General features: G+C 44.8%; 1 protein-coding gene across 7 annotated transcripts in view; it reads left to right on the top strand.

Moving 5' to 3' along the window:
* The window catches only part of TDRD12 (tudor domain containing 12), a 231,110-nt gene that overhangs the window by 191,990 nt on the left and 16,578 nt on the right, over positions 1-22,542 (top strand). For all 7 annotated transcript variants that reach the window (XM_033940266.1, XM_033940270.1, XM_033940268.1 and 4 more), the window contains 2 exons: positions 17,634-17,806; positions 20,109-20,206. In XM_033940266.1, the coding sequence (XP_033796157.1) occupies positions 17,634-17,806; positions 20,109-20,206 (271 nt within the window). The remainder of the gene's footprint in view (positions 1-17,633; positions 17,807-20,108; positions 20,207-22,542) is intronic.

The raw sequence follows: 22,542 nt of genomic DNA, 5'->3' as shown, positions 1-22,542 counted from the left end.
AGGAAAGCTACAGACGCTGTCATAGCTCGAACTCTATGGGCCGTGACAGAACCTTCCAGTGTCAGTCCGGACTGAGCATAACAGAATGAAATGCACGCTGCAAGCCAATTGGACAACGTACGTTTAGAAACGGGGTGTCCCAATTTATTCGGATCAAAGGACAGAAAGAGTTGGGGAGTTGATCTGTGGGGCTTAGTACGCTCTAAATAGAAAGCTAAAGCCCTCTTACAGTCCAAAGTATGCAAAGCCCGCTCTCCCGGATGAGAATGAGGTTTCGGGAAGAATACAGGCAGAACAATGGATTGGTTGAGATTAAATTCAGAGACAACCTTAGGGAGAAACTTTGGATGTGTACGTAGAACCACCTTGTCATGATGAAAGACTGTAAACGGTGGATCAGCAACTAGTGCATGCAGCTCACTGACCCTCCTGGCAGAGGTAAGAGCAATAAGGAAGACCACTTTCCAAGTGAGAAACTTGAAGGGAGCTGTAGCCAAAGGTTCAAATGGAGGCTTCATTAAGGCAGAAAGAACCATATTGAGATCCCAGACTACAGGAGGGGGCTTAAGAGGTGGTTTCACATTGAAAAGACCCCGCATGAATCTGGAGACCAAAAGATGAGCTGAGAGAAGTTTCCCATGAACTGGCTCATGAAAAGTAGAAATAGCACTGAGGTGGACTCTGATGGAAGTAGACTTGAGACCAGAGTCAGACAAAGAAAGAAGATAATCTAACAAGGTCTCCACTGCAAGGGAAATGGGATCATGATGATGAAGAAGACACCAGGAAGAAAACCGTGTCCACTTCTGATAGTAACTTTGAAGAGTGGCAGGTTTCCTGGAGGCATCCAGAATAGAACGAACGGGCTGAGACAAAAGAGTATCATTTGAAGTCAGCCCTAGAGATACCAAGCTGTCAGGTGCAGAGACTGTAGGTTGGGATGTAGAAGGGTTTCCTGATGCTGTGTAAGCAGAGAAGGAAACAATGGAAGAAGAATAGGTTCCCTGGAACTGAGTTGAAGTAGAAGGGAGAACCAATGTTGCCTGGGCCACCGTGGAGCAATCAGAATCATGGGGGCTTGATCCCTCTTGAGTTTGAACAAGGTCCGGAGCATGAGAGGCAGAGGAGGGAAAGCATACAGGAAGAGATTGGACCAATCCAGAAGAAATGCATCCGCTGCCAGACGGTGAGGAGAGTCTGGAGCAGAAGAGAGGCAGCTGATGATTGTGAGGAGCTGCAAAGAGGTCTATCTGAGGAGTGCCCCATTGAGCGAAAATGGACTGGAGAGTCAAAGGGTCGAGAGTCCACTCGTGAGGCTGGAGTGAGAAGAAGCAGAAAAGAAAGTTTGTCACTGCCCAAAGTATAGAAAGTAGAATTATTGCAGAAGCTTGATCATGGTGTATCTGTAAATCATCTATCTGAAGAATATGGTGTGGGAACTACAACAATATGCACAGTCGAATAACATTATTATGACCACCTCTGACATCAGAAATGCACAGCCAATGAATGAATGCACGTCATATACAGACTTCATGGGTGTATAAGGTGGGATGTCGGCAAGTTGCCAATATAGCAACTGTGACTGTCATGGGGAAAAAGTGCGATTTATCAGACATTGAAAAAGGCATGATCGTCAACTACCAGGTTAAGGGCGGCAGCATTTTGGAAACAGTGGAGTTTGTGAACTGTTCACAAGCTGCTGAGGTTAAAGTGTACCCTGAATGGATGAATGGAACCTTTCCAACGACCCAACGTGGTAACTATAGGGCAGCACGAGCCATCGATGTGTGATTTTAATGTTGGCTGCACAGGTTGGTGCGGGCCGATTGTCACGCTAATGTGGAGTAACTCACTGCTCAATCGAACTAGGGGGCTTCCAGATGTGTGTACAAATTGACTGTGCAGTAATCCCTGTTACGAATGGGGCTCCGGAGCAGATGGCTGGTAACTGCACCCATACTCATGAGGGTTCATTGCAAAAATACGGCTGCAATTTGCACAGGAGTACCAACATTGGACTTTCACCGACTAGCAGAAGGTTGCCTTCTCCAATGAGTCGCATTTTGAGCTCCATCAAACGGAAGGACGTTGGCATGTCAGGTGTGAAACCACCGAGAACAAACACCCATCAACCATTGTTTGACGTACACAAGCTGATGGCGGCAGTGTTATGGTCTTGGGAATGTTTTCTTGGTGTGGTCTGCAGTGTTCTCCCCAGAAATTTTATCCAGCCAGGTGGCATGATAAAGTATCCGGGTGGGGGCGAGACGGGGACATTTGGTGGTTAGAATAGGGTCATTAAATCCAGTGGCGTATGTAGTATATATGACAGCCAGTGCTGATCATTTTTTAACAACCCCCTCCTCTATATAAAAAAGTTATTTTTAGTAATAATCCATGAGTCACACAACAAGGGTGCACCTAGGAAAAGGCAGCATCTTAAACACTGCAGTGAGCACTAGAACACCAACACATGCATTGTAAAACTAAACAAGCCAGATCCTGCACCGTTAATTGATCCTGTACAGTCGATGCTAACAGAAAACCATGTCCTTTTCATACACAAAGAACACAGAAACACCCTTGCCAAATATGGAATAATCACAAACAAAAATAGAAATTTGTAGACAAAAGTTAAACTGAAATGCAAAGAAACCAGACTCTGCATACAATGCAACACCGCAGAAACAGTGACACATGTCCCATAATAATGTGCAAAATATAAAGACAATAGATGTAAATTTGAAAAAAAACTGATACATAACAATCACCGCTTTACAAATTAACAAATAGAAGTAAAAGAAATAACGAGAAATAAGAAAATACCATTTTATTGGACTAATCCATTTTTCAATTAGCTTTCAGAGGCAAAATCTTTCTTCAAGACAGTACAGTATACTGCTGTTATGGTATCCTGTTCTGACCTGAGGAAAGGGGTTTAGTCTCCAAAAAATTGCCTTATTTCCATTTCCTATTTATAAACTTTATCAATAAAGTTACAGTACTACTTGATTCTACGTAAAGCAACAAAAAAATTTTTCTACCTTTTGTCATTTCTGCTTCAATCATTTCTTCGTTCTCTTCTTTCTATACAGCGTTTGTCCTCTCTGCCTTCCATGCAACATCTGCCCTCTCTCTTTGCCTCTTCCACCCAGCCTCTGCCCTCTGTCTCTCTACCCACCCCTTCCATCTACTGTCCACCCTCTCTCTGCCTCTTCCATCCACTGTCCACCCTCCCTTCCCTTTCCATCCGGTGTCTGCCCTCTCTCTCTTCCATACGGCATCTTCCCTCTTTTTATGTCCTTCAATGAACTGTATACCCTGTGCCTTTTCTCTCATTTGTACACGATTCATTTCAGTTTCACCCCCTCTCCATTTTTTGGACCACCCCGTCTCCTATGCTCTGGCATCTCTCATCTCCTTTCCTTCCTTCGTTTCCAATCCACCCCATGGTCTGGCATCTTTATCTCTTTCCCTTCCCTCCCCCATGCCCTTGCAGCTCTCTCCTATCTCTACCTCTCCCTCCTTGCTCTGGCACCTCCTATCCTTCCTTTCCCTCTGGTCTGGCATTTGTCTCCTTAGTTTCCCTTCCCTCCCCCCATGCCCTGGCATCTCCATCCTCTCCTTCCATCTCCCTCATCTGGCATCTCCTCTCCTTCCTTTCCCCTGGTCTGGCATCTTGTCTTCCCCCCCCCCCACCCCAAATATGCCCTGATAAATCTCCCGAGGATGCCCGCAGACAACTGCAGCAAGGGAGCTGGCCAGAAAACTACCCGCCAGAGGGAGGCACAGTAGGGAGAGAGGGAAGGAGAAGCTGGGCCGCACAAAACTCCTTGTTGGCTGCATGTGGGCCACGGGTTGGACATCCTTGCTTTAAAGGTAACACTGCCCGTGCTGGCTTCCTTTCTCTTCCCTTCCCCCCTTGGGTCGTATCATCCAGTTTCGGAAGGGAATAAGGGAAGTGTTATCGTTAGAACCCTGGAGCCCGGGTTCAAGTCGCTTGCTGGCACTTTAAAAAGAAAAAAAGTCAGGCAGAGGCGGGAGTCAAACATTCAACTTTCCTCTGTCAGCCCGAGGAATCCCCAAGCTGGTGAAAGAGTGTTTTTTTAAAAAAATGTTTGAGCTTTGGCAACAGCTGTGGCAATTCTGGAGGCCACATTACCGGAAAGATGTGCTTCGAGCTGAGTCGGTCTAGCGGATGGCCACTAGGATGGTCGCTGGACTCAAGGGTCTCTCATACGAAGAAAGACTGGGCAAACTGCAGCTCTATACCCTAGAGGAGCGCAGGGAAAGGGGTGACATGATTGAGACATTCAAGTACATCACAGGTCGTGTAGAGGTGGAAAACGATATATTCTTTCCCAAGGGACCCTCGGTCACACTCAGAGGAGGGAAATTTAGTGGTGACATCAGGAAGTATTTCTTCACAGAAAGGGTGATAGATCACTGGAACAAACTTCCGGTGCAGGTGATCAGGGCCACCAGTGTGCTCGACTTTAAGAATAAATGGGACATCCACGTGGGATCCCTACGACGGTCGAGTTAAGGAACTAAGTCATTAGCACTCAGACTTAATAGGGTGGGTAAATGGAGTGGGCAGACTTGATGGGCTGTAGCCCTTTTCTGCCGTCATCTTTCTATGTTTCTAAGTAGGATTCGCGACTAAGATGACAGCTGGGCGGTCATCTAAATTAGCTGGGCAGAGCACCCTGCTAAAAGGCTCTAGGGAGAACACTGGGTCTGGGTGCCTGATACCTCTAGAAGGCACTCTCAATCAATATGGGTATCTCTCCATCCTTGCCAATCAAGTACACCCATACATGTTGACGGTCTTCCCTATGACAAGTGGGATCTTTCAACAGGACAATGCAATGTCATACAGCCAGAATTGTTCACAGGTGGTTTGCAGAGCATGACCAAGACTTCTAACTACTCTGGCCTCCGAATTCCCTAGACCTAACCCAATTGAGTATATCTGGGACTACTTCAATTAAAATGTTTGACAACTGGATTCACCACCACACACCCTATCTGCAACTGTCAGACACACTGCAGTCTCCATGGCTCCAGATACCTCCAGCAACCATCCAGTAACTTACTGAGTTACTTCTACAGCATCTAGCTCCGGTCCATGCTGCCAGAGGCGGTTATTCTGGATATTAGCAGGTAGACATAATAATATGACTTGATCGTTTATGACTTAAAGAAATAGAAAGATAAGTTGTTGAAGTTTCACAGTGATAGTGATGACCAGATTTTAATGAAAAATAGGAAAACATTGCATTGGGCAAAAAAAATATTAAGATCTAGAATGAGTGATAAGTGTGTGGGTGTGACAATGAAAAAGTGAATGAATGCCATTGACTGGTGTGATGGTCACAAAGCAAGCTAAAAAATATCATAAAGAACTGCTGATTGCTGGAAATCTTATGGTCTGTCTTTTTCTGATTTAACATAACCATTCCAAAATCCAAAAATTCTGAAATCCGAAATATGCCCTGTGGCAAGAATTTAAAATAGAGGATTATTTACCTATACTTAATCAATATTTCATTTTAATTAAATTATTGAATAATAAGTTAAATTTTAAGAGGGCCCCTTTAATCCACCGTAGAAACTATAATTAAGTGAATATGAGGTGGCTCATGAGCCTTATTCAGTGGAATGAACCAAACGTCCTTGGGGCCCTCTTTGTGGTCGTGAAAAGCTATACTGCTTAATATTGTCTGTAGACAATTTAACGTGCCTCAATAAACTGTGCAAAAAAAGCATAAGTTACTTTAACTGAAATATATAGCTGTGACTGTTACTTATCTTGATGCAGTACAGCAGACTAAATGAATTTGGCTGGGTGAGGTGCCCCATTTTGAATCTTCCTCAGGAGCCTTGTACTTTGTTTTCTGCATACTGAATTGTTCCCAACAGTAACCTGGATAACAATGAAAAGGAGGGATAAATTTACATGGAGGGATAAATATGTAAGACAAGGCTGAATGTCAGCATATCCTTTTCTAAAATACTAATGATATTTGACATCTCCCGAACTGGACATCTCCATTCCAATGTGCACTTTTTCTAAAATCTACCTTCACATAATCTTTTCTTTCTGATGCCTTCCTTTGTTAAGATTTCTTTCTATATACAAGCTGCGTAGTTTATCTTGACTTTTTTTTTGCATATAGCTCGTACCTCTTCAGTAGTGGTTCAAGATGAGTTACATTCAGGTACACTAGTTAAGTCTATTTCCCTAGAGGACTTACATTTTAAATTTGTACTGAGATAATGGAGGATTAAGTGACTTGCCCAGGGTCATAGAAACATAGAAATATGATGGCAGATAAAGACCAAATGGTCCATCTAGTCTGCCTAGCTCTTTCTCTCTCTGAGAGATCCCACGTGCCTGTCCCAGGCCCTCTTGAATTCATACAGTCTCTGTTTCTACCACCTCTTCCTGGAGACTGTTCCATTTTTCTACCACCCTTTCTGTAAAAAAGTATTTCCTCAAATTACTCCAGAGCCTATCACCTCTTAACTTCATCCTATGCCCTCTCATTGCATAGTTTCCTTTCAAAAGAAAGAGACTCGACTCATGCACATTTATATTATGTAGGTATTTAAACATCTCTGTCATATCTCCCCTCTCCTGCCTTTCCTCCAAAGTATACAGATTGAGATCTTTAAGTCTGTCCCCATACGCCTTATCACAAAGACCACACACCATTTTAATAGCCTTTCTCTGGACCAACTCCATCCTTTTTATATCTTTTTGAAGGTGCGGCCTCCAGAATTGTACACAATATTCTAAATGAGGTCTCACTAGAGACTTATACAGAGGCATCAAAACTTCCTTTTTCCTACTGGCCATACCTCTCCCTATACAACCTAGCATCCTTCTATCTTTCGCCATCACCTTTTCAACCTGTTTGGCCACCTTAAGATTATCATATACAATCACACCCAAGTCCTGCTCTTCTGTCGTGCATATAAGTTCTTCACCCACCGGGTTTTTGCAGCCCAAATGCATGACCTTGCATTTCTTAGCATTAAATTGTAGCTGCCAAATTTCAGACCATTCTTCAAGCTTCGCCAGGTCTTTCTTCATGTTATTCATACCATCTGGCGTGTCTACTCTATTGCAGCTTTTGGTATCATCCACAAAGAAGCAAATCATAACCAGCAACCCTTCAGCAATATCATTTATAAAAATGTTAAAAAGAGCAGGCCCAAGAACAGAACCTTGAGGCACACCACTGATAACATCCCTTTCCTCAGAGCGATCTCCATTGATCACCTTCCACTCAACCAGTTCCTGACCCAGCCTATCACTTTGGGACCCATCCCAAGGGCACTCAGTTTATTTATTAGACATCTGTGTGGAGCACTGTCAAAGGCTTTGCTAAAATCTAAATACACCACATCTAGCGCACATCCTCTATCCAATTCACTGGTCACCCAGTCAAAGAAATTGATCAGATTTGTCTGACGAGACCTACCTCCTAGTGAATCCATGTTGCCTCCGGTCCTGTAATTTACAGGATTCCAGAAACTTCACCATTCTCTGTTTTAAAAGTGTTTCTATTAATTTGCTTACCACAGAAGTCAGACTTACCGGCCTGTAATTCCCTACTTCTTCCTTACTTCCACTTTTGTGGAAAGGGACTACATCCGCCCTTCTCCAGTCCTCCGGTACCAATCAGTCAGCGGAGCTATCAGAACTTCCCTAAGTTCCTTCAGCACCCTCGGATGTACACCATCCGGCCCCATCGCTTTGTCTACCTTTATTTTAGCTAGCTCCTCACAAACACAACCCTCTGAAAATCGATCCCTATTCATGTTTGTGTTCTGCAGTCCCGTTCCCAACGCTTCAGCCGTGAACACAGAACAGAAATATTTGTTAAACAATTCGGACTTTTCTTTATCAGTTTCTATATATTCCTCTCCTTCACCTTTAAGTCTCACAATACCACTTTTGCACTTCTTCCTATCACTAATACATAGTAACATAGTAGATGACAGCAGATAAAGACCCGAATGGTCCATCCAGTCTGCCCAACCTGATTCAATTTAATTTTTTTCTTCTTAGCTATTTCTGGGCAAGAATCCAAAGCTCTACCCGGTACTGTGCTTGGGTTCCAATTGCCGAAATCTCCGTCAAAACCTACTCCAGCCCATCTACACCCTCACACCCATTGAAGCCCTCTCCAGCCCATCCTCCCCCAAACGGCCATATACTGTGACAAACCCAGCATCAGCTCTAGTCTTGACTCTGGTAAGATCCAGTGCAGAAGAGCTGACCAGGTTGATTCTGGCGGTCAACTTGAGGCTGACCTCTCTTGCCCCTATATTAAGAATGATGATGGTATGGAACAGAGGCATGCAGACTGGCAACAGCAGCCGCCAGTCTATAAGGGAGCTAGAGAAGCCACAAGGAATGTAGCTGCACTGAATAAACCCAGGCAGAGAAAAGCTGCTTTAGAACCAAAGCCCATCCCTCGCTACAGGCTGAAGGGGATTGGTTCTGAGCTGCTTAAGAGCAGACTGATGCAAGCAGCAGGGGGGGAAGCGAGTGACCAGGGTGAGTCACTCCCACAGCCCAAGGCAGGGCAGGAGCCGTGGAGCCAGAAGTTCCAGATTGGCCCATGCAGGAGGTGAAAGAAATCCTCCCCACCTCAGGCTTCCAGTTTCCTAATGGTGTGGAAAGCATGGAGGTACAAACTGCTGGTCCTGTGATAGAGAGCCAGGCAGAAGCCATGGACATTGAATGAGAAAGAGAGAGAGAGAGTAACTGTGAAACAGTTGGTGGGTTTTTTTTCTCTCTCATGCTTTCTTTCTGTGTGAGAAAAAGCCTGAAGAATTTGCTATGTGTTTGGGCTTTATTATGATTTTTGGTTTAAGTACAATACTTACCTGAATACTGACTACTGGATTTACTTAAAGCCAAGTTTGAGCAAAAGAACCTAAAGGTTGAATATTTAAGTTTATTTTTGAACTGTGAAAATCCTGCTGTGGCTCCCGTTCCTGGGAAGCTAATTAGCTTATCTCCCTCAGCCGTTTGTTTTTGCCTTCCATGAGGTAGCTGAAGAAACGCTGAGCTGAGCAAGACTGTGCTGTGGCTTACTGCCTAATGAGGTATCTAAGATTGTTTGTAACAAGGGTTTGTTCTGAACGTTGCCTGACTGCTGAAAGACAGCTGTTTCCTGCCTCTAACAAATATTGCTGGGAGAGAATTTAACTTGTGTTTGAACACCATTATAAAGTGCATTTCTGAATCAGAGTACAAGGTCTCAGGCAAAACCACCTGTATGAGATTTCTGTTTTGGTATTTCTTTATTTTTGCAATGGACTTTGTTTTGAATGAAATGCTAAAGTGACTTTGTTTTATGTTGCACCTTTTTGACCACTGAAGTCAGAATAAACATCTTATTCTTGCTTGAAGAACGTGGTTTGACTGGTGGTGTTTTGAAAACCCCATACTTACCTTGTCTCTCCCAGGCCTAGGCAGTCGCCTAGGGCCAACTGAAAAGTCCTGAAGATACCCCTGGTTAGAGGGGACACGCCAGAATCCCAGTGTTTGTCACACGATAGCTCTGCGCTGAGGATTGTTGGTGACAATACAGACACAGACCGTGCAAATCTGCCCAGTACTGGTCTTAGTTCAATATTTAATATTATTTTCTGATTCTAGATCCTCTGTGTTCATCCCACGCTTCTTTGAACTCAGTCACTGTTTTCCTCTCCACCACCTCTCTCGGGAGCGCATTCCAGGCATCCACCACCCTCTCCATAAAGTAGAAGTTCCTAACATTGCTCGTTGAATCTACTACACCTCAACCTCAAATTATGTCCTCTGGAAGATCCATGCTTGTCAGTAAGTCCCCTGGACAACCTGAAAATCAGATCAGGGCTCAGGGACTGTTCGCTTGGGAGCTTGCTCACCCCAGGTTCGTCCGCTAGTGGGTAGAGTGCTGGCTGCGCGGTTTTGTGGAGGTGCACCCAGGATCGGAGCCAGACTGCGGTCCTCCGCCAGGCGTATGCATGGCGTGTCTGATGGTGGCGGATTTACCAAGCCATGGAGGTCAGGCCGGACGGACAGTCAGAAGATTTGAAATCCAGATTTTTCCAGTTTTTTGAGGCAGAGGATCTCCCTGTGAGCTGTTTCAGCTCTGCAGTTTTCCATTCAGCACATGTCACAGTGAGTACAGTCTGACAGCCTGAATCAGCGATTGGGGGGGGTCTTAAAAAGGGGGTTTGGAGTGATTTCCCTGCATGCCCTACTTCTCCATACCTCTAAAATCACCAAAAACTGGTTTTCCTGGGCTATTTTTAGTGAAAATTGCCACCCGCTATGGCAATCTTAGATTTTTCACGATTTGAATTTAAACTTATTTTTTATACTTCCAAGCTTCGTTTTTGAGGTAAAACCACATAGATGGCTTCCCCAGGGCAGAATGAGATGGATTCATGCCTCATTTACAGTGGATGTCGGATGTGCAGTCATGTTTCACGTGCGCTGGGGCCTGCAAGGGGTGTGAGGCTTTCCCGGATTCTGTGCCTTAGACCTCCAAGAAGAGTCTTCTAGCACCTTCTCCCCGTCTCCTGCAAAAATGGCATTGGGGGCCCTGGGGAATGCGCTGGTGATGTTTCAGCAAAACGCAAGCGCTTCTCTGATGATAAACTTCGTAAATCCTCCAAACCAACCAAAACTAATGCACAGAGGTTGGTTCCCACCACAGAGGAGTCATCCAGCAGCTTCTGCAAAGAAACAGTTCTGACGCCATGCCGGAGTCTCCTCTCCTGCGCATAGGGTGAAAGTTGTTGGGCTTTCTGGCAGAATGGTAGGCCATTACCTCCAACTGCTAGGTCCTGGAGGTTCTCAGGGATGGCTACAAACTGAAGTTTCTCTGTCCTCTGACCATGTATTTTCTGGATTACCTGCGGGCCGCCCCGAGAAAGTGGTTCGTTTGCAGGCCTACAGTCCACAGACTTCTGGATATTGCGGCCATAGAATCCATACAGAGCAAGACTCGGGCTCTGGGAGATACTCGATATACTTCATCGTTCCAAAGAAAGGCGGCAGCCCATCTTCTTACTCTGGGTGTCCAGGTTCATCCATATCTGTTTGATCAGAGCTCCTTCACTGTCTGAGAGGCGTCAGGCTGTTCATCAGGTGGTTCAGTTGTTGCAGCACTTGGGCTGGGTGATCACAACAACTTCAAGAAGAGTCACTTTGAGCCTATGCAGGATTTGGAATACCCGGTTTCACACGGGACAGAACAAAGTGTTCCTGCATGTGTCCCGTCAGGAGAAGCTTCGACAGATTGTCAGAGACCTTTTGACTACTCCAATCCCGACAGCATGGCAGTACCTCCAGGTTATGGGGGCCATGGGGGCAATGATCAATGTAGTCCCTTGGGCCAGAGCCTGTCTACATCCATTGCAGGATGCTCTGTTTTCGCACTATAATCCCCAGTGGGATCCGTTACATGCACCCCTGCCCTGCCCTTTGACAGTCTTGCTTGGTGGTTGTGACCCCCCTTGCTTTCCAGGAGCCTTCCCCTCTGGATCTCAGATTGGGTGATTCTGTCTATGAATGCGAATGTCAAAGGTTGGGGAGCAGTATTTATTACCATCCCTGTTCTAGACCTGTGGGTGCCCTCAGCAAAAGTGGAGTCACATGGAGCTTCGGGAGATTCGGCTGGCTCTTCTCCACTTTGAGGGTCGGCTCCATCATTAAGCCCTGTGTCTTCTCGGAGAATGCCACAGCAGTGACATAGGAACTAGAGAATGACACGGTGACGGTTTACCCGCGGCCACCGCATTTAAGCCGCGGGTCACCGCCGAAAACGGGGAAGAAAACTATCAGTCGCTGCGGTGACGGGGACAAGGCCATTCACCGACCACGGAAACGGTGAACAGGTTTGTCCCCGCGGGCCAATGTACCCCCTTCTAGGAACCGCTATTTACCTGTGTTTCACCGTGCTCCTCATTTGTCAGATCAACCCTTCCTGCCAATCGCAGCAGAAGGGTACCCAACCCCTCCTGCCGGTCCTCCCAATGGCCTCCCCTAAGATCGCCGGCAGGAGGGTACCCAACCCCTCCTGCTGGACCCCCCCCCAACGAACCCTCCCACCCCGGAACCCCCTTAGTCTTACTTTCCAAGTTGGACCGGACAGCTCCTCGCTCGTCTGGCCAGCAGGCCTGCCTCCGTCCAAATGAGGCGGGCCCGCCCCTCCCCTCCCCTGCCTCCCAATGGCCTCCCCTAAGATCGCCGGCAGGAGGGTACCCAACCCCTCCTGCTGGACCCCCCCCCCCAACGAACCCTCCCACCCCGGAACCCCCTTAGTCTTACTTTCCAAGTTGGACCGGACAGCTCCTCGCTCGTCTGGCCAGCAGGCCTGCCTCCGTCCAAATGAGGCGGGCCCGCCCCTCCCCTCCCCTGCCTCCCAATGGCCTCCCCTAAGATCGCCAGCAGGAGGGTACCCAACCCCTCCTGCTGGACCCCCCCCCCAACGAACCCTCCCACCCCGGAACCCCCTTAGTCTTACTTTCCAAGTTGGACCGGACAGCTCCTCGCTCGTCTGGCCAGCAGGCCTGCCTCCGTCCAAATGAGGTGGGCCCGCCCCTCCCCTCCCCTGCCTAACCCACAGGATCCTAGGGCCTGATTGGCCCAAGCACCTAAGGCCCCTCCTATAGCGGGAGTGGCTTTAGGTGCCTAAACCAATCAGGCCCTAGGATCCTGTGGGTTGGGCAGGGTAGGGGCGGGCCCGCCTCATTTGGACGGAGGCAAGCCTGCTGGCCATACGTGTGAGGAGCCGTCCGGTCCAACTTGGAAAGTAAGACTAAGGGGGTTCCGGGGTGGGAGGGTTCGTTGGGGGGGGGTCCAGCAGGAGGGGTTGGGTACCTTCCTGCCGGCGATCTTAGGGGAGGCCATTGGGAGGACCGGCAGGAGGGGTTGGGTACCCTTCTGCTGCGATTGTCGGGAGGGCCGTTGGGGGGGTCTACAGGAGGGGTTGGGTGCCCTCCTGCCGTGATCACTGGGGGGAGGGGAGACTTGCAGCCGTAGCCGCGGTCACTATGCTAATCACGGCAGCATTTAAAGTACATGTCGTGTTTGTTTTTGCATTGCTAGCCCCAGGGGTGGTGGAAGATTAGTGATTGAAAAACTGTATGAAAAATAACTATTTTAAATTTAGTGATCAAAATGTGTCAGTTTTGAGAATTTTTATTAATTAATTTTTTCTCTGCGTGTTTTGTTTTTGTATAGTTATTAACTAATATTTAACTAAGTTTTAAAGTTTTAAAGTTTTAAAGAATGTTTCCTTTATACGTAAATAAAGAAAAGTGAATGGGATTGCAGTGGCGGTGACGGGGCGGTGAATGGGGTGGCAGTGGCGGTGACGGGGCGGTGAAGAGGATGGTGAGGCGGTGACGGGGATGGTGAGACGGGGACGGGGCGGTGACGGGGATGGTGAGACGGGGACGGGGCGGTGACGGGGATGGTGAGACGGGGACGGGGCGGTGACGGGGACCAATTTTTTCACCGTGTCATTCTCTAATAAGAACATAGTAGATCAGGGGTGTCCAACCTGTGGCTCGAGGGCCGCATGCGGCCCCGTGAAGTATTTTGTGTGGCCCCGGTCGAGGGCGATGCAGTGTTTTCCTCTGCTGCCCCCGGGTGTTTACAGTCTTGCAGGCTCCCTCCTGTGTCTTGCTGCAGCGTTTGCACATTTGTGCGGACCAGAAACATTTTTTTCGGCCAATGCAACCCAGTGAAGCCAAAAGGTTGGACACCCCTGTAGTAGATGATGGCAGATAAAGAACTGAATGGTCCATCCAGTCTGCCCATCCTGATTCAATTTAAATTTTTTAAATTTTTTCTTCTTAGCTATTTCTGGGCAAGAATCCAAAGTTCTACCCAGTACCATGCTTGGGTTCCAACTGCTGAAATCTCCGTCAATACCTACTCCATCCCATCTACACCCTCCCAGCCATTGAAGCCCTCTCCAGCCCATCCTCCCCCAAACGGCCATATACAGACACAGACCGTGCAAGTCTGCCTAGTATTGGCCTTAGTTCAATATTTAATATTATTTTCTGATTCTAGATCCTCTGTGTTCATCCCACCTTTCTTTGAACTCAGTCACCGTTTTCCTCTTCACCACCTCTCTCGGGAGCACATTCAAGGCATCCACAACCCTCTCCGTAAAGTAGAATTTCCTAACATTGCTCTTGAATCTACCACCCCTCAACCTCAAATGGTTTTACCATTTTCCTTTCTCTGGAAAAGATTTTGTTCTATATTAATACCCTTCAAGTATTTGAACGTCTGAATCATATCTCCCCTGTCCCTCCGTTCCTCTAGGGCAGGGGTGTCCAACCTGCGGCCCAGTGAAGTATTTTGTGTGGCCCCGGTCGAGGACGATGCAGTGTTTTCCTCTACTGCCCCAGGTGTTTACCATCTTGCCGGCTCCCTCCTCTGTCTTGCTGCATCATTTGCATGTTTGTGTGGCCCCAGGGAAGCCAAAAGGTTGGACACCCCTGCTCTAGGGTATACATATTCAGGGCTTCCAGTCTCTCCACATACATCTTCTGGCGCAAGCTTCCTTTCATTTTCATCGCCCTCCTCTAGACCGCTTCAAGTCTTCTTACGTCCTTCGTCAGATACGGTCTCCAAAACTGAACACAATACTCCCAAGTGTGGTCTCACCAGTGATCCGTACAGAGGCATCAACACTTTCAACTGGCTACGCCTCTCTTTATACAGCCCAGCATCCTTCTGGCAACAGCCACCGCCTTGTCACACTGTATTTTTACCTTTAGATCTTCGGACACTATCACCCCAATATCCCTCTCCTCGTCCGTGCATATCAGCTTCTCACCTCCCAGCATATACGGTTCCTTCTGATTATTAATCCCTAAATGTATTACTCTGCATTTCTTTGCATTTAATTTTAGTTGCCAGGCATTAGACCATTCCTGTAGCTTTTGCAGATCCTTTTTCATATTTTCCACTCCCTCTTCGGTGTCAACTCTGTTACAAATCTTGGTATCATCCGCAAAAAGGCAAACTCTTCCTTCTAACCCTTCAGCAATGTCACTCACAAACATATTGAACAGGATCGGCCCCAGCACCGAACCCTGAGGGACTCCACTTCTCACCTTTCCTTCCTCCGAGCGACTTCCATTAACCACCACCCTCTGGCGTCTGTCCGACAGCCAGTTTCTAACCCAGTTCACCACTTTGGGTCCTAACTTCAGCCCATCAGGTTTGTTCAAGAACCTCCTATGAGGAACCGTATCAAAGGCTTTGCTGAAATGTAAGTAAATTACATCTAGCATATGTCCTTGATCCAGCATTCTGGTCACCCAGTCAAAAAATTCAATCAAGTTTGTTTGACACGATTTACCTTTTGTAAAACCATGTTGCCTCGGATCCTGTAACCCATTAGATTCAAGGAAGTACACTATCCTTTCTTTCAGCAACACTTGCATTATTTTTCCAACAACCGAAGTGAGGCTCACCGGCCTGTAGTTTCCCACTTGATCCCTGTGACCACTTTTGTGAATAGGGACCACATCCGCTCTCCTCCAAACCCCAGGAACCACTCCCGTCTCCAGAGATTTGTTGAACAAGTCTTTAATAGGAACCGCCAGAACCTCTCTGAGCTCCCTCAGTATCTTAGGATGGATCCCGTCCGGTCCCATCCCTTTGTTCACCTTCAGTTTTTCAAGTTGCTCAGAAACACTCTCCTCCATGAACGGCATAGAATCTACTCCATTTTCTCGTGTTAGTTTGCCAGACAATCTAGGTCCTTCTCCAGGATTTTCTTCTGTGAAGTATTTGTTTAGCACATTTGCTTTTTCCTCATCACTCACCACATATCGGTTCCCAGCATCTTTTAGTTTAGCAATTCCATTTTTCATCTTCCTCCTTTCAGTAATATATCTGGGAAAAAATTTTGTCTCCCTTTTTTATATTTTTAGCCATTTGTTCTTCCGTCTGTGCTTTCGCCAGACGTATTTCTCTCTTGGCTTCTTTCAATTTCACCCTTTAGTCCTTTCTGCACTCCTTGTCTTGTTGTTGTTGTTGTTGTTGTTTTTTAATATTTCTTTTGCCTTTATTTTCTCCGCCACTAGTTTGGAAAACCATATTGGTTTCCTTTTTCTCTAGTTTTTATTTATTTTCTTCACATAAAGGTCCGTAGCCATTTTTATCACGTCTTTCAGCTTAGACCATTGTCTTTCCACTTCTCTTATGTCCTCCCATCCTAACAGTTCTTTCTTCAGGTACTTTCCCATTTCATTAAAGTCCATACGTTTGAAATCTAGGACTTTAAGCATCGTGCGGCTGCTCTCCACTTTAGCCGTTATATCAAACCAAACCGTTTGTTGATTGCTACTTCCCAGGTGAGCACCCACTCAAACATTAGAGATATTCTCTCCATTTGTGAGGACCAGATCCAATATTGCTTTTTCCCTTGTGGGTTCCATCACCATTTGTCTGAGCAGAGCCTCTTGAAAGGCATACACAATCTCCCTACTTCTTTCCAATTCCGCAGACGGAACATTCCAGTCAGCATCTGGCAGGTTGAAATCTCCCAACAGCAGCACCTCCTCTTTCCTTCCAAACTTTTGGATATCCACAATCAGATCCTTATCAATTGTTGTAATTGAGTCAGAGGTCTGAAGACTACACCCACGTAGATAGAAGTTCCATCTTCTCTTTTCAGAGCGATCCATATCACTTTTTCCTCTCCTCAAATCCCTTACATTTCAGTTGCTTGGATATCGATCTTTACATAGAGAGCTACATCAGTGGCTTACATCAATCAGCAAGAGAGCATGGGTAGTACTCATGCCAGACATCCCCCCCTAATGACTGCGGCAGGAGGGATGCCCAGTCCCTCCTGCCAGATACCCCCTCCCCATCAAGGTGGGCTGCTCACCCAACCCCCCCCCCCCCTTACCTTTAGTAGTTGGCCGGCTGGCCTGATGTCTCCTCCGGCCAGCAGGGCTGCCTTCATCTGAATGGTGGACCAGCCCCTTCCCAGTTCCTTTAGACCACTCCCAGCCCAAAATTAGGACGCCATTTATAGAATTTGCTTCTGAATGTTTTTTCCTGTTATAAAGATTCTTGTTTGATTTAGTTATTGCAAAAATAAAATGCCTAATTGGCAAACTATATTTAGAATTTTTTTATGCATTATTCTCTAAATTAAAGTACAGGTAATATTTAGGTTTTTGCAATTAATACACAAAGTGCCAAAATTATCACATAACTGCACAGCTTTTATGTTGATTACTAGGGTTGGTGTTTGCATCTTCCATACAGTTAATGCAGAGGCACTTAATACCACCTATTAAGATGATAATAGCAGTTGCTCTGCATTATCTGCAGTGTTAGCTTTTAATGTGGTATCATAAATGTAAGTCATAGTCCTCATCCATCCCCTCCCCAATTCCACATTTGTCAGCTAATGTGGGAGTTAATGTTTGCAAAGTGTCAAACTGCCACATTAGCTGTAAGCACATACTAACTCCTATATTAACTATCTAAAGCAGACCTAAAAGGTGCCCTAAGATTCCTGTGAATGAATGATTTACTTACTGCTTATTTTCCTCAACCCAAGGTCCGAGTCACAAAACTGACAGACTTAAAAACATCCATAAATGAGTACAATGTTCGTACTGAGATTATATTCACTGGAATGGGGATTGATAATCCAGAACATATGGAACAACTAAAAGCACTTTGTAGAGAAGCACACTTGTTACCTGATGAAAGCAGCACCTCTCAAACATTGTAGGTAGTACTATCTCCTTTATAATGAAAAATTTGACTTTGTTTTACATCTTTCTAAGCCTCATTTGTAGAAATTTTGCCTACTTTTACAGTGAATTAAATTAGTAGATCTATATGAGATATAAACCACTTTTCTTCTGCATGTATTTGTCTTTTTCAGAAAAGCATATTTTAAAAGTATAATTTTGAACAGATATGACCATTCTAGGCTAGCCCATGTCCCTCTTATAATGACATAACTACAAAAATTACACAGACCTTTACTATATGAAAATTTGCAGTTTTTTAATAACCTGATAGGAATTGAGCCCATAATCTAGACTCCATTTATATATACACATGAACTTTCAAGTCCAGCTCCCTGCCTCAGCAGAAGGGGGGAGAAACCAAGCAAGATAATTATTGACTGCAGGCAAGGCTGTGGTCCTCTGGAAATCAGTTCTTGGACTCATGCTATCAGGCAGCCCACTGTCTGGTACATTATACAATCATTTTGGGGCCAAGCCAGCTCAGAGAGCAGACAAGAAAAGAGGTATGCCAGCAAAGTTCTTGGATACCTCAGTATCTCATGACCTTATTGGGGGCTATTTGTCTACCATCACACCAGAGCTGTTGTCCTTGATGGCATATGGATCTCAGCTGTGTTAGGCAAATCCTCAATTGACACCCTGACAGTAATTGGCGTGTTCCTTTCCCCTGCCAAGTAGGAATGACCTCGGGCTCCCACCATAATGCCAAGTGCACCACTGTAGTGGACTTACCTTCAGTCTCACCTACAGAAGTTGTGACAATCATAGATAAGAACTCTATAATCCAATATCCCACAGGCCCTATTTGAATGCCTGATGCTAAATACTGTCCTCCCATCATGTTGAACATGTGGATACCATCTAGTCCAGCTGTCTCAAACACATGGGCCACATGTGGCTCTCCAAGTTTTATTTGCGGCCCGCGGTCATTCCCTTCCTTTTGGAGCAGCAGCGGGTCTGGCCGGTTTGTTCCGTTCAAAGCCACAACATCAGAGAGGCTTCAGACGCAGGCGCAGATCTCGCAAGGAGCCGCCACCCTCGGCTTTGAATGGAATGAGCCGGCCAGACATGCTGCTGCTCCAGTGGCGTACCAAGGAGGGGGCGGTCCGCACAGCTGGTCACCCTCCACTGTTCTTCCTAGAGCGCGGCTCGTCTAGAGCAGGGGTGCCCAACTGCTTCCCTTCCCTTCTCACCGCTGCCATCGGGGAACAGGCAGTCACCATGCTCTTTGATCTCCCTGCTTCTCTCGCTGCCCGGAACGTCCTTTCCGACGTTAGAATTGACGTCGGGCGGCGAGAGTTGGTTGGCTCCGTGGAGATCTCGGCCTGTTCCTGATGGCAGCAGCCTATTCCCCGGCGGCGGTGGCATGGGGGAGGGCAGGAAGGAAGAAAGAAAGAAGGGGGGGCAGGGAGCCAGAAGGAAAAAAGAAAGAAGGGGGGGACAGGGAGCCAGAAGGAAAAAAGAAAGAAGGGGGGGGGACAGGGAGCCAGAAGGAAAAAAGAAAGAAGGGGGGGGGGACAAGGAGCCAAAAACAAATTAAAAAATGGGACAAGGAATCAGAGAAAGACAGACATAGAAAAAGAAAGAAAAAGTTGGGGGAGGGAATGAGGTCTGGAGGAGAGGAAGCATTACAGGAGGCTGAAAGAAGAGAAGAAATATTGGATGCACAGTCAGAAGAATAAAGTGCAACTAGAGACTGATGAAATTACCAAAGGTAGGAAAATGATTTTATTTTCAATTTAGTAATAAAAATGTGCCAGTTTTGAGAAAGAAAAGATATTAAACTTTAAATGTGAGTGCTGCAGAAAAAATAGAGTACTTGGAGAGCCGCAGAAAAATAGTTAGTGTCTTATTAAAGAAATGACAATTTTGCATAAGGTAAAACTCTTTATAGTTTATAAAACTTTCCTTTACCTTATGCAAAATTGTCATTTCTTTAATAAGACATTAACTGTTTTTTTCTGCGGCCCTCCAAGTACCTACAAATCCAAAATGTGGCCCCGCAAAGGGTTTGAGTTTGAGACCACTGATCTAGTCTATGGACGGCAACCTTGCCTTCAGACAAGTTTCAGGGCCAGTAGGCTTTGTAGTCATAGGTGTGAACTAAATATTCAGGATCTTAATTTTTAGTTTTACTAAAATAACTACAGACTGATTTTATACTACACGGTTATTGAATTAATGATTTCCTACAGATGGATTAATCTGCATTGATTGTATTGAAATCCATGTTATTAAATGAAAGCGCTTTTTTTTTAACCTTCTTTTTACAGAATTCCATCCTTCATATCAGACATTATGAAAGTTAATCCTGCAATTGAATATGTCAGGAATGGTGATTCAGAAACAATATCTGAAAACAAAGTATGTGGTGAGTATATACACATTGCCAATCAAGTAGGTTAAAACTTGGCTATTAAGTTCATTACGCTATTTTGTGTCTTCAGTCAGTATACTGTTGTAAAAGGTGTATGAATATTGAAGCAAAACTATTGTAAGATTTAACAATGATCTGTCAAGTTCATAACTTTGTGATTGATTGTTTGCTACTAACTGTATTAATATTAACTGTATTAATATTAACATATTAAGATTATAGTTAATGGTAGAGTATAGAAAGGAGTGTAGTCTCGGACTAAAATATAGGCTAATAGTAAACCCTTTTACTCAAAAAGCCAAATTTATCCAATCTTTTTCCCTATGAATAGATAAAAATGTCAATAAATTAGCCCATATTTCACCTTTGTTATTGCAGCTGCTTTTGAAAATGGTAGAATAATATTTCTAGTGCAATATGTGTGTCATTCTGGACAGATGGGGTAATATCCCAGTGCTCACAAACTGTGCAAAAGGAATCCACTCCAGCTTTTGAATTCCTCCTTCACTAAAGGGCTCTGTTGCCCTCTGCACATGAGCTGTCTCTTCTCCAAGCTGAAGAGCCCTAGCTGCTTTAGCTTTTCCTCATAAGGAAGTCGTCTCATCCCTTTTATCATTTTTGTTGCCCTTCTCTGTATCTTTTCTAATTCCATTATTTTTTTTAGATACAGTGACCAGAATTTCACACAGCATTTGAGGTGCAGGCATACCATAGAGCTATATAAGGACATAACATTTTCATCTTTGTTTTCCATTCTTTTCCTGATAATACCTAGCATTCTATTTTCTTTCTTAGCCACCACTGCACATTGAGCTGAGGGTTTCAACGTATCCTCAACAATTTCAACTAGATACTTTTCCTGAGCAGTGACTCCTAACGTGAAACCCTTCATCACGTAGCTATAGTTCAGGTTCCTTTTTCCTACATGCATCACTTTGCACTTGCTCACATTTAAATGTCATCTGCCATGTTGATGCCTAGTCTCACAAGGTTCTCTTATAATTTTTCACAATCTTTTGCAGTTTAACAACTTTGTGTTCATAGGCAAATTTAATTATCTCACTAGTTATTCCAATGGTCCATCAAGCACTGTAGCCTGTTCTCATGGTGGCCAATCCAGGTCCCTAGTACCTGGCCAAAACCCAAAGATCATTGATAAATATGTTAAAAAGTAGTGATCCCAGCACAGACTCCTGGGAAATAAGTTTCAAGTTGTATTAAAATTTGTTATACCGCCTATAGTAACTTCTAGGTGGTGTACAATAATAAAATTAGAAAAATAGAAAACAAATACAGTCAAACCTCGGTTTGCGAGTAATGTGGTTTGCAAGTGTTTTGCAAGACGAGCAAAACATTCTCCCAAATCTTGCCCCCGAGAACCAACATTAGGGAAGGGAAAAATTCTGTTTGTGCAGGAGATATGGAGAAGGATAGAAATTCATAAATCGAATGTGTCCTTGAATAAAAAGGTCTTCAGGTTCGATTTAAATTTATCCATAGAAGTTTCTTTGCGGAGATAAGAGGGGATGAAGTTTCATAATTGGGGTGCTGTGACCGAGAATATGGATGAGTGTGTAATTTTAGATTATTTGTTGTGGTGTGGGTAATTACTAAAAGGTTTTGATTTTGTGATCTTAGTGTTCTTGAGGGTATATATGGGATTAGCAATCTATGGATGAATTCTGGCTGTTTGAAGGTTTTTGTTTTAAAGGCTAGTAGTAAGATCTTATAGATTATTCTGTAGAGACAGTTAGCCAGTGAAATTTTATTAGTAGTGGGGTTTCGTGATCATATTTTTTTTTATTTTGTTAAAAGTTTTACTGCCATGTTTTGTATTATTTGTATAAACTAATGTAGCCTCAACACCCTTTTATAGTTCTACCAAAAAATCTCACACATATATTAACACGGCTTCAACTCAATTTCAACTGTTATTTTTTGCAGATTAATCAGACATGCCACTTGCCAGCAATTGTTTGAATTACTGCAAGAGAAACTTATGTGGCATATATATCATCATCTATTCTGCTTTTTTACTTTTTGAAAAATGCGTAGTGCTTATATCATTTAGTAAAAACGTCCACATCCAAATGAATATCAATAATAGTGTTTTAAATCACTTAGCTTTCTAGCTGCTAAAATGACGGCTTTTTACTTTTGTTTGTCTGCGTTGGAAATGGACTCATTCAACATGTTTTGCCATTCAGCTTTGTCAAGACTGCCCCCCCCCCTTCATTCTTACCACGCACCATCCCAACTTATTTCTTTGTGTATTATTTGTAGTTTTAATTCTTTTTGAGTTGTACCTTTATAGAGAGCGTTGCAGTAAT

This window comes from Geotrypetes seraphini, chromosome 4 (assembly GCF_902459505.1).
Source record: "Geotrypetes seraphini chromosome 4, aGeoSer1.1, whole genome shotgun sequence".
In the NCBI taxonomy this organism is placed as follows: Eukaryota; Metazoa; Chordata; class Amphibia; order Gymnophiona; family Dermophiidae; genus Geotrypetes; species Geotrypetes seraphini.
This window is presented reverse-complemented; position numbering and strand designations above follow the sequence as displayed.